Source organism: Toxotes jaculatrix, chromosome 15, assembly GCF_017976425.1.
Source record: "Toxotes jaculatrix isolate fToxJac2 chromosome 15, fToxJac2.pri, whole genome shotgun sequence".
In the NCBI taxonomy this organism is placed as follows: Eukaryota; Metazoa; Chordata; class Actinopteri; family Toxotidae; genus Toxotes; species Toxotes jaculatrix.
This window is the reverse complement of record NC_054408.1, coordinates 19,234,090-19,248,917: the sequence shown is the minus strand read 5'-3', so window position 1 is coordinate 19,248,917 and position 14,828 is coordinate 19,234,090. Positions and strand designations below refer to the sequence as shown.

At 38.9% G+C, this 14,828-nt stretch overlaps 1 protein-coding gene across 4 annotated transcripts in view; it reads left to right on the top strand.

The window, feature by feature from the left end:
• epb41l5 (erythrocyte membrane protein band 4.1 like 5) overlaps positions 1-9,265 on the top strand; it is a 34,091-nt gene extending 24,826 nt beyond the window's left edge. The window contains exons 17-26 of one of the 4 annotated variants that reach the window (XM_041056927.1): positions 489-640; positions 1,073-1,167; positions 1,338-1,472; positions 2,327-2,394; positions 3,138-3,260; positions 4,687-4,768; positions 5,152-5,232; positions 5,864-5,926; positions 6,228-6,367; positions 6,831-9,265. In XM_041056927.1, the coding sequence (XP_040912861.1) occupies positions 489-640; positions 1,073-1,167; positions 1,338-1,472; positions 2,327-2,394; positions 3,138-3,260; positions 4,687-4,768; positions 5,152-5,232; positions 5,864-5,926; positions 6,228-6,367; positions 6,831-6,900 (1,009 nt within the window). In that variant the 3' untranslated portion in view covers positions 6,901-9,265. Of the gene's footprint in view, positions 1-488; positions 641-1,069; positions 1,168-1,337; positions 1,473-2,326; positions 2,395-3,137; positions 3,261-4,686; positions 4,769-5,151; positions 5,233-5,863; positions 5,927-6,227; positions 6,368-6,830 lie in introns of all 4 variants that reach the window. The other 3 variants (XM_041056928.1, XM_041056925.1, XM_041056929.1) reach the window with 3 other exon arrangements.
• Positions 9,266-14,828: the final 5,563 nt, after the last annotated feature.

The following is a 14,828-nucleotide window of genomic DNA, read 5'->3' as shown; positions in this document are numbered from 1 at the left end:
TTTTGTTGATTGTCAGTACAATGAATCTGTGATCGTATTTGCCAAAACCACTGAAGCACCTTATGAGTTTACATCATTTGCTTTATCCATGAATTATTCTTCCAGATATACTTATTTTTTAAATAAAGAAAATATTTCCTTTTTCATATTTTTCTTTTCCCAATACAGCAGCCTAAATGGGAATTCTGTTTTAGTTTTTGGTTTTATTTGTTTTATTCTAAATTTGTTGTTTGTTTATGGTCAGTTGGTATTATTCTACAATGTCTTTTAATATATCATCATGGGACAGTTTTGCCGTCTTTACAGAGTCCATTCATATCTTATGGATGCTGCGGGTAAGTTGTACAGCTGTATAATCTTGAATTGTTCTTTTGCAGTTTCGGTTAAACAATCTCCTCCATAGTATCTGTTTGCATTTAAATGCAGAACCCCCATCTTGGCCTGTCGTTTCTTTTATATCTTCCTCTTTTCCCTTTTATTGTCTCTAGTGTGCCCATGGTTGCTGACCTGATGGAGACATGCATTGATGATGTTCTTAGGGCTCCTGTTGCTCCCACAACAACATCTACAGAGGAGGCTGGACCAAGCAATGCCTATGCCACTGCCAGTGTCACAGCAGAAGATCCAATCAGCCTCACTGGTGAGGATATTTACAAAATATTTCTTAGAGGCTAATATACTTTTAGAGGCTAATATTCCTCTAATCCTGTAAAAGACTTTGGCAGGATGAGACACAGGCACCACAAGCTCCAGACTTGCCAGCATCTTATCCTATACATTTGCACTGCCTCTGCTCACATTTCTCTGCCATGTCCAACAACTATTGTGCTTACATTAAGCCAGTTATTAACAAACCCCAGACCTGATTATGTGGCTCGTGTTGTTAATAAATGAACAGAAGAGAACTTCTAGAGTACCATGAGAGGGGGACATACTATCACTTGTGATTTCATTATAATAATGATAAGGTTATGTAAGTAAGGTTTATTGTACATGCACTGAAAGATTACAGTCAAGTTGGCATACGTGTTCATTCAGTTTCATCTGTGTCTTCACTGTGTGTCCTCAGAAGCAGCCGCTCGTCTAAAGCAGCTGGAGTTGGAGAGCAGTCCACTTCTCGCTGCTCCGAGAAATAACATCAACGTCAATATGGCCATGAACAATCAGGTGAGTCTTTGTTTAATATTTCTACCAAAAACCAACATTAATAAAACCTGTTTCTGAGGAAGTAGTTTAGGAAGTAAACACAGCCATACCTGTTTTTTTTTTTCCTTTTCCTTTTTCTTTTTCTTTTTTTTAATGGGCTGTGTGTGCCACATCTGACCCTACTCCAACAGGATGATGTGGTGAAGCTCACAGAGAAGTGCGGTCTGAGCAGTACAGGCAGCAGTCCAGCTGTCACTCCACTGCGCACCCCAGAGGATCTGAAGAGTAACATCCTCAAGGCACAGGCTGAGGCTGCTGCCCTCATGGTGAGAAACAGACTCCACTAAAGTGGCCAAAAAGAGAGAAGAGGAGGAAGGGCATCTTAGATAATACTGTTTTTTTTTTCTTTGCATTGCTTTAACCATTAAGTGTTAGTGTTGCATTTTATTGTTTGGTGATTCTAATTTGAAAGACATTGCCTCTGGTTATTTTTTAACAAACCACTGGTAAAAATGTATTTTTCTCTTTTAAGTTGAACTAAACGAGAATATCAACTTACTGAAGATCAAAAGGCTTCGGCAAACGAGTGCAGCTTTGTTGTTTTTAGCTATATTAGCCCTTCCACTCTCTACGTTACTGCAAGTGTAATGACTGAGCAGTAAAACTTTACTGAAACCAATCAAAGCAAACTGAGCTATGTACTAATGGAAGCTGTGTCTGCTCCATGGTTTTTAATCAGGTTGTTTTTTGATTGAATTTCAGTCAAATTGAACCCTTTTTTTTTGAATGGAGGTACATATTCCTCATAACATTTGGCCCATGCAAATATAATAATAGTTTAAGAAATTGAAATAATGGCTATTTTTTATGAATCTCAAGCTATAGTGGATCCTGCCAGAGCTTTCCGTTGCACCAGAAAAGAGCTGAGTATGGAACTTAACTAGATCTTATATGGGGCTTTTAAACCTCTTCACCCCTTTAATTTGGCATCTGTTTATCACAGCCAAATGAAATCATCACTCCTCCGGTATATCAGAAATGTGTAACTTGTCAAAGCTGTGAACTTATAATGGTGTTCTGCTACTAATTGGACTGGAGATGCATGTCTGCCCCCCATTCCTAACACTTCCCCCTGTGTGTCTCATTATCCATTTCTCTCTCTCTGTTTACCTCTGTGTAGGGCTCTTTGGAGGAACATGTCGCACTAGTTGGAGATAAAAACTGTAACTTGCAGGAAGCTTCTGCCAGGTACGACCACACACTGTATTTACAAATGAGATATTTCTTTAAAAGAACTTGAGTGAGTGATGTGAGTATTAGAGAGTTAAAGGAAATCTTTTTATAATTATTTTTCATTTAATTATTTTTCAGCTAGTGCAGCACAGTCAGTCATTACATAGCAAACATGGGCAGGAGAGAAGCCATTGTCGCTTGTGCTTCATTGTCTTGAAACTGGGCCTTTTCCCTCCTCCTCCTTCGTCTTCCTGAGTCATACCAACTGTCATTGCTTTGTCTCAACCAATCACAAATCGCAGTCCTTGCTGGTAGAGCTGATTAACCTCTTGAATATTCATGAGGATTATTAGCATAGCTCACAACATTACATCACCTGCAGCTCATCCCTGTAAGCAAGGCCATACAGATTGCCAAGCAAGCCCCTGTCCCTGTCATGTATCTGAGGCAGTAAATGGGTCAAACTGGACAATAAACCACATTAGGTTTGGCAAAAGCTGTTGGTCACAGTTATAGTTAAAGTTAGCCTTTTGCATGGCTTCAGTAAATGGTTTGAAAGACAAAGGGATTTACAGAATCTGTTATGTTTAGAGATGAATTAACTTAAAAAAGAAATGCTTTGCAAAGCTGTGAAATAGCTTAAAGCAAGATAATATAACACATGCTATTTTTTCTCTGTAAATCAGACTGAATATTTCACGCAGCCATATGCATCATTGTAGACATTCACTACAAAAGTATGTGCTATCTTTCACCAGGTTGAAGGTGCGCACTGGGCGAATGGGCAGTAACTCATCTCTTTCCGTTAGCAGTCGCCCTGACATCCAGGACTCCTGGGACCTGCTAAAGCCAGCTTCACTGGTCTCATCAGCGGGGGCCAGGTCAGTGTGTTTGTTTGTGTGTACTAAATGCTTTTCTGTGCAGTGTTTTTTTTTACTTTGTATAATTTGTCACAAAGGTAAATTCTGTATTCATTCATTATTCCCAGTGTATGTGTTTACAAATATCATGAGACGTAGAAACAAGGCGAGCGGATTAGTGGAGGAGGGAAACTTTGAGGTTAGCTGCAGATTTCTAAACCTTATAGGACTGAGACACACATTTTATCAGGTTTTCTCTTCTCTGTTATCTCACTTTAAGTCAAAAGACACATTTAGTGGAAATAATCACCTATTTTCATCATCACATTTTATTTTCATGTGTTGTCATGACACGTATAAAAGTTTGGTCATGGATTAATAACTCTACTGATGCTTGTTCACTGTATCTGTACTTTAAAAACACACCTTGTGTCATGAACACATTCACCTACTTAAGTTGTTTGTACCTTGAAACTAGAAAGAAAGAAAAAGGTTTTGACTATTAGAAAGTGGCTATAAAAAAGAGTGTAAAGATACAGTTTAGAGAGTATAAATCAGCCTATACCTGTGGTGCCCACCTTCTTTTCCTTCAGTGGCATCAACTTCACTGTATAATTTTATGTCACAGATGCTTATGCAGGTCTGCGTTCACCCAAACAGAACATAAAACATAAATAATACAGATTTCACAATAATCAGAGACAAAGGTGTTGCTTGTTCTTTGTAGTCTTTGCTGACATCTGTTGGTGTGTTTGAGTAATGCGTGCGTGTGTGTGTGTTTGTGTGAGTCTGGGTGTGATGAGTCACATGACTTGAGTTCTGCCTGGATACTGCTGGTGTCTCTGCTCAAGAAGTGTTTACAGTAGGATGACACAAAAATACAGACACAGGCAGACGCTTGACCAGACAACTCACAAAGGCTGTGTGGCTCCAGGCTCATTGATGCAGTGAATGCTTCTCCTATTCAGGCTGTTTTTCTTCTGCGGTCTGGAGATTGTAGACTCATGTCTTAAACAAAAGGAAACTGATCAATCACCATTAAACAATTTTGCTAATGAATTAATCTTTTAAGGCTTTTATCAAGCAAAAATGCCCAACATTTCTGGTTCCCGCTTCTCAAATGTGCATATTTTTTGCTTTTCTGTTTTAAATGCTGTTGTAAAATATGTACATATACCTTGGGGTTTTGAACTGTTGGTCAAGAAAAACTTAGTTTGAAAATATTATGTTGTTCTGTGTTATTGGCTCAGATCATTTTTGAATTTCTCAAATCAAATGAACAAGAAAATGCGTGGAATGTACCAAACCAAATATGTTTATCATACCAAGAGTGATGAACTGAAATTACATGTATGTCAAGGTTTCTTTGAGGAATTCTGTAATAAGTTGAACAGAAATGTGAAATTCCCTATCCTTTGCTCATTTTTCCTCTTCTTCCGTTCATCAGTGCTGAGAAGTTAGCTGAAGATTTAAATCCATCTGTGCACAAGATGCCCTCTGAGTCTGCCAGCGAAGGCATGGCACCAAAGGTAACATAATTATTAACAGTTAATTTAAGTGTTTACTGCTGTTTGAAGGCTTGAGAATAAATGTTGTTCGACTGGACTTGTCCCTCCTGTTACTCAGATTAATGGTATGCATTTTATTAATAAAGATGGACTGAAAGGTTGCTGTACAGATACTGCACTGGCTGTACTGATTGGAATGGAGACCTGCAAACTGTGCAAGGAGCTCTTTAACCTGAGGGACTGTCTGTCTAATAAAGACTAATTCAGGCTGCTTGTGTGGCTCTTATTTGATTTCTGTATCATGTTAAACCTGATGTGAACTGATTTTCTAATACAGTAACTGTAACTTGTATGGGTTTCATTTTGTTTTGATATTGTGACTAAGCATTTGTGTCATTCTGCAGGTTAAAGCAGAGGAAGTTGACCTGCAAAACACTGCTCCGCTATCTGACAACCTGATCGACTTCACTGATCCAACTCCTGTGGTGAGTCTAAGCTTAGTGTATGCATAACAATTTCAAACTCCTCCCAGGTTATTTAATCATTTGTGAGCAACTCTGCAACAAGGAAGGCTTCAGTGAGTTTCTCAAGAGCAGCAGGAAGGACATATTGGCTGTTGCAGGGAGTAAACCACTGATCTTTAACTCAAGACAAGTTAATTTAACCACCCGACTGGACTGCAGCAATCCGTCACTTATTCACCCTCATTCAAACACGTTAAACCCAATGTCTGCAGCTCTGACCTAGTTTTCTTCCACCACTTAAAGCCCTTAGTGAAGAGGAATTTCTGTGAGGAATTTAATTTAATCTAAGTGATGATAAACATTTACGGCATTTATGAACATAAATATTGACGCTGACATAAACAGAGAAAGAAATAGTGTGTGTGTGTGTGTTAGATGGAGACACTGAAGTGAACATGAAACTTAATTTGGAAATGTTATGTATTTTATATGTTTGGAACTAGCAGTCACAAATCTCTCTCTCTCTCTCTCTCTCTCTCTCTCTCTCTCTCTCTCGCGCTTCGATCCATGAAAATATAGAAAATATACCTGTGTCACTCACAAGTTAGTATGGTCAGCAGAGTGTAACAGCATTTTTCTGCTTGTCTTCCAGCTACCACCGGTGCAGCAGTCCAAACCTCTCATCACACCTCGCTGGATCATTCCAACCACTGCAGTGAGTGGTCAATGTCTTCTCACCCGTCTAGCTTTTCCCTTGTTCAACCTTCTTCCCGTCTGTCAGGCTCCTGTGTCTGTCTGTCCCTTTCTTTCCACAGGTTCTTTGAGAAATCTTTCAGACAGTTGTGATGTACATTTAATTATTTTAATTTGTGTTCTTTGTCCGGAAACTGGTGATAGAAGTCTCAGGGTTTTTTTTCTCCCCACATTCACTTGCATAGTTGCTGTACACTTTGGCTGATGTAGAGGCTATGTAGAAACTGACCTCCTTCCTTCTCCCTCGTCCCCTTCTAATGCAGCCTCCTGGCGTCTTTACTAACGGCCTGCTCGACCTTGAACCCCCTGCTAAGGTCACCCCTCTTCTCCCCGCAGATGGGGGAGCTGCTCTCACCCCAGCCCTCCCCCACCTCGCTCACACACGTAACACCATCTCCGCCAGGTAAAAATTGTTGGGATTTGAACCAAAACACTTAAAGGGCTGTGTTTAAAGCAAGCGTTGGAGTATGCTGACCCCTGCTGATTAAGTGAGAAAATGCTGCTTGCTTCAGCTGAAGTTCCAATGTAAAAGCGCTTCAGATCGGCAGCAGGTGAAACATAAATAGGATGATGGGATTCGCTGAAATCACTTGTAATTCTTACTTGGCCTTGGTACTTTGAGGCTCCAGCATTGGTTTTGTAAAACACTGCTAGATACAGGCACAGCAAAAGTCACAAAATAACTGAGGTGAAATGTTGTAATGCAGATTTTTATCTCGCTGTAAAAGATGTTCTCATGGACATAGAGGGAAATAACGGGTCTCATTTGCTCCTAACAATTTAATCAACATGAAAGTGTTGATGAAATTGTTAGAAAAGTGGTTTCCATCTCGGATGCAGTCATTTTTTACTCCTGTGTCCCACAGCACTGTGGGTCAGCCGCCGGCCTCGGGGGATGGAGCCAAACCCAGAGGTCTCCTGACCACTGAGCTCTGATGAAGAAATGAGGAGCAACGACCACAACATTCATATCTCCCCGACTGCTTTCCCACCTCACCCCATCACTCTCTCACGCATCCACACACACACAAGCAAGCTGAGCCCGGTGCGCTGAACACTGTGAGTTAAGAGGAAAGCAGAAAGGAAGAGGCAGCTGACAAATACTGCAATTTCAATTGCACCCTCACTGACACACAGACTGAACAAAGTGAATTAAGTAGACAGATCAGTGATAGGAACATGAGTACGTTTTTTTATGACAGCATGACATCAGGCTTAGATTCTTGTAAAACTTTTAAAATAAACATTTAGCATTTTTTTTTACCATTAGTGACCTGCCATTTACTTAATCCATCCAGTCAACCAAACCTCAGTCTGTAACAACCAGCCCCATCCTCTTGTAGAAGTAATGAAAGTCTTGTTTGCTACAGAGGTCAAGTCGTGGGTTAATACACAAAAACCCGCCATCTCCTGACACTGTACAGTACAGTAAAGGGTAGGTTTTCTCTTTTAGTGCTGCTCTCCCATCATTATTTTTTTTTTTTTTTGTTATCACTGGCGATGCATACCACTGGATCCCTGCTACTCTGAGCTTTTCTGTTCACTCACATGTACAGAAATCAGCTCACACTTAGAGCTGCTGAAGTACACTGGATACAGGACTGAAAAGACAAGTCTATAAAAAAGAAAGACGCGTAAAATGTTGATTGTATGAGGTAAACAGCACCTGGACTCTTAGCATGATGAAATGTGGATGTGATACTGCACTGTCCCTGTAGCTACAAACTTTTTTTTAAAACTCAGTCACTTCTACATGTGAAACTCGTCTGCTGCAGCTACAGGATATGAAAACTTCACTGGATTGTCTTTTTGCAACAGTGTACCTTGAAAGTGTTCTCTGCGATGGATGATGATAGAGGTGACAATTTTTATTATTATTTTCTTTTTTTTAAAACTTTTGTTTTTATTATCCTGCTGTTACATTTTTTGTCTCTATTTGCCCTTCGCAGTACTTTTTAAATCTGCACATTTTGGTACCAGCATCCAGAGGGATTGAACATCACAAATGAAAGTTCAACCTGTTTGCTCTGCTCTTTAGTAAACTCTTATCATGGCTTTTAATGTTAAGTTACAACATTTTGTCTCTAATGTGATCCTATGATTTGTTTTCACTCTAAACCACTGCTCTCATAACTGGATCTGGATATTTTTTTTTTTTTTTTTTTTTTTTTTTTTTTTATCCACATGGATTTTAACTTCTAAATTGGGAATGCAACGTGAACACTGGTCAGTTACTGTTGAAAAATCTGATGAGATCAAGTGATCTCTGGAGAACATGATGGACAGTGTGTCCAATTTTTGAATTGTCCAGCAGGATAATCAAATTCATTTTAGACAGTAATTTGAATCTGTTATAAACAATGACTCCGAGTATTAACATGCTGTAGCTGTTACCCTGCCTTATGTAAATGAATGTATTCAAAATATCTCATCTATGAATGCTGGAGATGCCACAGTATGAGTATCTCACAGCTGTTCATCTTAAATCCACATTTGCTGATCCACTAAATAACTGGAGGAAGACTTTTGTACATGTGAAATTGAGGCCTAATTCTATGTTTTCTGAGTAATTAATGAAGTATATCACACAGACTCTTCAATGGTAGAGTTGTAGATCTCATGTATTGTTCCTTTTTTTAAAATTCCCATTACCCCATACATCATAATCACAAAGTCTGGACCCTCATTCAAGTTTTGTCTGTGTAGCTTTTTTTTTTTTTAGTATGAGGTTTATTTCATTATCTGTCTTGAACAAGGGAACCTGACTGTTTTACAAAGTCTTCTTAGCAGTGACAGTTATTTATGCTACTACTTTGTAATTGTTCAAATATTACATTTTGTCCAAAAGTGTTGTAGCGTACAGTTACAATGTATTGTCAGTATAATGGCATCAGCTGGCTGTAGATATGAAGTAGATTTATATATATATTTTTGAAAATTACGTTGGCAGTATTGTTACTACATACTAAGGGTAATTTCATTATTGAGGTGTTTTCTAATTACAAAAGAAGTAGGAATTGTGTCACTTATCAGGCTGGGGTAAAGCAAAACAGATTGTGACATCTCAAATGCATTTTTATATAAACTTTTATTTTTTTTCCTGGAATACCTTGATCATGATTCAGTAAAGCTTTGCTGCAGTAGGAGCCAGTTGTTTTTCTACTCTCAGTTTTATTGTTTGGCTAGTGTTGAAATTATTTGAGGTTATCGGTGGTTACATTTGGATTCATGCAAGACTAGATAATCTGATTTTCTACTCTGCCGTGGACCAGATGTGATTTTTGTATTGTTAAACCGGCTATGAAACAATGACCTGCACTTGAAGGTTTGTGTTCAGTTCTATTTCAGTTATTCACTTTTGATAAAACCCTAATAAGCACATTTGACTATATATATATATATATATATATATATATATATATATATATATATATATGACATCTGTATCTGTAACAATATTTGCTGCAATCACAAAACAAACATTTAAAAATCCTTTTATATTCATTCATGTTCCCACAATGTGTGGAACATATTTCAAGTAGACATTATATACAATGCAAGGTCACAGTAGGAAACACACTGGTGTTCCTTGTAACATTAATAATGGTCCTGCTGAGTTCAAATTGTCCCAGTAAGCTATAACAATATGCACAATATCACCCAATACAAATTTTACTGTGTGTAATCCAGTTTACCACAAGATGGCAGCACAGAACCATTTTTACCTCTGATGGGGGGATGTAGCCGAGCAGATTATTTTTCCTCTGGCATCGTTTACATTACAGTGTATTATATACAGTATGTTGTGCCGTACTACTAATATCAAAAAAAGAAGAGTGGGCCCTCACTAGATTAGGTTTCTCTGGGGATAAATTTAAACATACTATTCATGCCTTTGAATTTGAACAAGCTGTACAAGAAGTAGTAGAGAAGATTTTTTTTGCTAAATCAACATATGGAGTTATCATTTTCTTATCTGATGTATAATTAAAAATCTACACAAACAGACTCATCACAGACTCAAACAGAATATTCCCCCCTGGATATACTTTGCCGTGTCTATAAATCACAGTCTAATATCTCCAGGTTGAAGATTAGTGTCTCATTTTCTCAGGAAAGTCTGTTAATCAGATTCGATATGAGCGATGTCTGTATCAGGGACACGGGAGTTATTTGTGAGAGTCGACTGGTGTTAGAGGAGTGTGCAAACGATAAGTAGAGCTCACGGCACGGCTCTCTTCTTCTAAACGCTCACTTTTTACAAATTAACAGTTCGTCATCTCTTCAGTTGTTTCATGAACAAGAACAAAACACCTACCCCCTTCAAGGCCACTGCTCCAAGCTTATTATGGACCACAGTTGAGTGGCTCTTGCCAAATAAGATAAAATAAAATCCGCTTCTCCTTCAGGATTGCATCATATTCCAAAACCTTCAATCAGTACCTAAATGAAAGCAGAGAATCTGCTGGTATACCCGAATTGCCATATCTGTTTATATTTGAAATGCACTGACTTCAAATTGATTGACTGCGACTGGTCCATGCTACAGAGCAATACATAGTTGGACCATTATTAAACAGCAGAACAGCGTACAGCTCGATAACCCAGCCAGGACTGCTCCCCTCAGCAGATGGGCTGACTTTCCCCCACCTTCCAGATGCATAATTGATTACGTACATGGACCTTATGCCAGGTCATGATTGCTTAAGCATGCTCAAAGCTCTGGCCGCATTCATGGAGATTTGGTGCTGGGCCCGTGCCCTGATGTCACCAGCTCAGATCCAGATCTAAAAGCAAACATTAAATGTCCTCTCTTAAATTTTCTGATTTTTTTGGATATCAGTACTGTTGGGTGAAAACCAAATATAATATATCTTTAAACTATCACCCATGTTTTTGTCTTGATGACCAGCTGTCCAATGTTAGTTTTCATTTTGAGAGGGATTCATTAACTCTGTAAAGAACCGCTCATCATATGAACAGGAATCAAATCAACAGGACTTGATGTCAAAGTTTTACACATCAGTCTTCCTGAAATCTGAAAAAAAAAAAAAAGTAAAATGTCAGCATTCCATCAAGTGCTTCTGTTAGGTTATTTGTTGGTTATTTACATAAGACAGTGTATTTGGTGCCTTCGAGTGGGGCCATTTTAGGGTGTTTCATTAGCAGAGGCCTTTAAAAAGACTCTTTAATGTAATTCATGAATTCGTAACAAATTTTCTAAAAGCTCTTGAGTTCCCAAATTGTGACTTGTGATATTTTTTTTTAATGTCATCGCTCAGGAAATGTACTTTTCATATATATATATATATATATATATATATATATATATATATATATGAACAAGGCACCATCCATTAACTGCTCTCACAACTTACTCCAACACCAAGAATGATTTCCTATACTGAAAATATGATTTCCATTTTAAGGCAGAGATTACAGAGACTCAAAAAACACAATCACAGATTAAAACTGCCACAGTGACTGAGTTAGTCTCCTGCACAGCACTAACCTAAACAATATGGACTGACCCAGTCAGCAAGTGAGAGTTAAAAAAAAAAAAAAGAAAACGAGCAGAAACTATGGGCAGGTGACCATAATGTATCTAAACCTGTTGCTAGCCAGGTTTGGATACATGGATACAGCCACCTGTTATCTACCACAATGCACTAATACTATTTTCCACGCTTAATGGTTAATGTTGCTAGCATAAATGAGCCACTAACAATAACGGTGCTGTGTCCCTTCCCAACCTCTCCAAAAAGATAAAGAAAGAGTTATTTTTAGGCACATTGATTTTGAAGAACCAATCAATTCAAACAAAACTCAAATACAATTCCGCGAAAATGATTTAAGGCAGAATACAAAGCAAAAAATAAATTTGCTTTGTTTTTTGTCCAAACACACCTTACGCAGAAAAACAAAAACTAAAAAATGTTAATATTCTGTAGGAATAGTTCCCTATTAAATCTGTGACTGTGTGCCAAAGAGAAGTAGGCATGAACATTTTCTTAGGAGACATAAAATCAAAAGATTGTTTTTGGACATGTAAAATGGAATGTCTTTTCTTCTGTTGAGTCCATGTGAGGAAAAAAAAATCTGCATCAAGCAGGTTTTTTGTGTTCCTAATTAAAACAGGATTTCAGTCTCTGGGTAAAATCCAGATGCTGATGAAATGTACTCTACTGCCCTCGCATCTGGCTCCGTCACTTTCTCTGTTCTGACTGTCAGATCCTGATGAAGTTTCCTGTTTTTCCAGAATAAACTGACCTTGATGAGAAGTTTCATACTGCAAAAGATGAACAAATGGTGGAGCATCTGGACGGGAAGAGAAAATGAGAGCTAAAGATACTGCTTTTTCTATGTGCGTGGGCACGTGTGTGCGTGTGTGTGTGCATGCGTGTGTGTGTGTGTGTGTGTGTCCACCAAGGCTTGATTATTTCTTGAGAGAACTGGTCTCAGGTGTACCCAGACGTCCTGAAAATTCAACAGGTGAACTCTGATATAAGGAAAATGCAATCTCTCTCTCTCTCTCTCTCTCTCTCTCTCTCTCTCTCTCTCTCTCTCTCTCTCTCTCTCTCTCCCTCTCTCTCTCTCTCTCTCTCTTTCTGCCTCTCTCTCTCAGACACACACACACGGTTCTCTCCGTCATTACAATAAAGGCTATTGTGTTGTTTGGCTAGCTGTTGCAGGAGATAGCATTCTCTGACAGAGCATTTTGAAAAGAAGCTTATACATCTCAACTATCAAAATGGGTTTATAGCCTTGGCGTGTGTTTGTGTATGTGTGTGTGCATGTGTTTTTGTGAAAGAGAGCGAGAGATAGTGTGTGTGTGTCTAGTCGGTGTGGGGAGGTATTCAAACTCAAAGCTTTGCGATGATAAAGATGTGAGTGAATGGTAATTGATCCCTAAAGGGCTGCACTGTGCCAGTAAGTGTGTGCTGTATGCATTTGTTTGTGTGTGTGTGAGTATGCCAGGTGAGATTGTGATGTGCCAGATTCAGTAAAATGCCTCATTATTCATGCAACAACTGAAAAACACATACACACACCCACAAAGCTCTCTCTCTCTTTCTCACACACACACACACACACACACACACACTGGACCACAGTCCTTAATTGGCAATTTTCATGTCAGCAGTGTGTCTCTCTTTAGGAAAAGCTTATTATTTATCTGTCATGTGTTCAGTATTGTGTGTTGTACTGTGTATTGTCTGTTACGTACCAGACAGCTGGACTGAAGCAGCCGCACACAGATTTGGAGGTGGATGTACACACGCACGTTGTTGTTCCGTCATCTGAATAAAACCAGGTGAGATCTTCTACCTTGTATTGTGCCTGTGCACTTTGGATCATTCAGAATGCACACCCTTGATTTCTGTCAGTTCACTTGATCAGTGTATTTATACACTATCGTTAAATGGCTGCCCCCGACCAAGAGTACAAAATAGTTTGTCAGCGCCTTTCAAAACCATGCAGGACTGTCGCAAAAATTGGATTTTTTTTTTTTTTTTGCTTAGCTGCTGACTCTGCAATCAGTGATTTTTTCTTTTTTTCACAAGCTGTGAACATAACATTTATATCACTACATGTCAAGTTGATGTGGTGAACTTGTTTGCAAACAGTTGCTTTTTTACACGTCCAACTGAGCAACATTATCACTCATTAGTGTTTGTGGTCTTCTGATGAATATGTCCAATACTCACTGTCTTTGAGCTCTGTTTTTGGTCTCTACCAACTATTGAAGGAGCTGTCTGTTTACTATTTGGTGCTGAACACACAGTGGGTACAGTGGGTTTGCTGAAAACGGCTTCCTGCTGCTGCTGAAAATGACATTATGGGAGTGAACCATGTTGTCATTTGATACACGGATATTGTTAAAATATGAATTACGGCCATTTTAAGGCTGCACTCATTGTTTTGATATTAAAAATGGATCATCAGCTGCAACAGACAGCTGTTAGCAAAAAGCTCTAATAAAACCTGCTGTACACTACTTTACTATTTGGCCCAGAGCCAAATGACAAAGTTAGTGAACAGCCAATGAACATAGTGAAGCATTTAGCAGCTTAAGAGCCAAATATCCCCCTCAGGAGTTGGTGGAGACCAAAGCAGAACTAAAAGGAGAGTGAATATTGGACTTGCATATGTCAGATGAACAACAACACAACTCCAAATGAAAACTAATGTTACTCTGTGTATGCAGGGAACAAGTTTACTGTATCAACTTTACGAGGTGATAGTATTACACTGTTGTGTTTGCTGTTTGTTCCTCTGGGCAAAAGATCATCAATTAATACTGCTTTAATGTTTGGCTAAGGATTGGAAATCTAAACCACTTGGGTTAGGGTTAGGGAGAGTCTGTTGTCATGGTCAGTTGAAACAAAATGACTGTTGGAGGGTGAAAGGCTGCAAACAGCAGTATCCAGTGTCAAAGCTGGATGGTTCATATGCTGAACCTTCCATCCCAACTTGCTAGGTTCTGCAGTGCTGCAACAAAGGCACAGTACCTCTGACTTTGCCCCTCACTATTCATTATTCACACAGCAAGTCGCTTGTCAAGACCACAAGACCAATGCTGTTTTGTTTTTGGCGATAAAAGACACAAGACAACATTTGTGTAGTTCTTCCACTTTAAATTAAAGCTCAGCTGCACGCCACAGACAATACAAACATGGCTGCCCATGGATTGAAACAGAACTGTGCTTTTTTTCAACTGCTGTATTGAAATATACTCCCCAAAATGTCAGCCTGGTCTTTTCAAGCCGTTCACAGTGACAAACAAGTGACAGAGATTCCCCAACACATCAAGAGATACATATGAATGAGACAGTCTCTCCCTGCAGAGGAGAGGGCTGTTG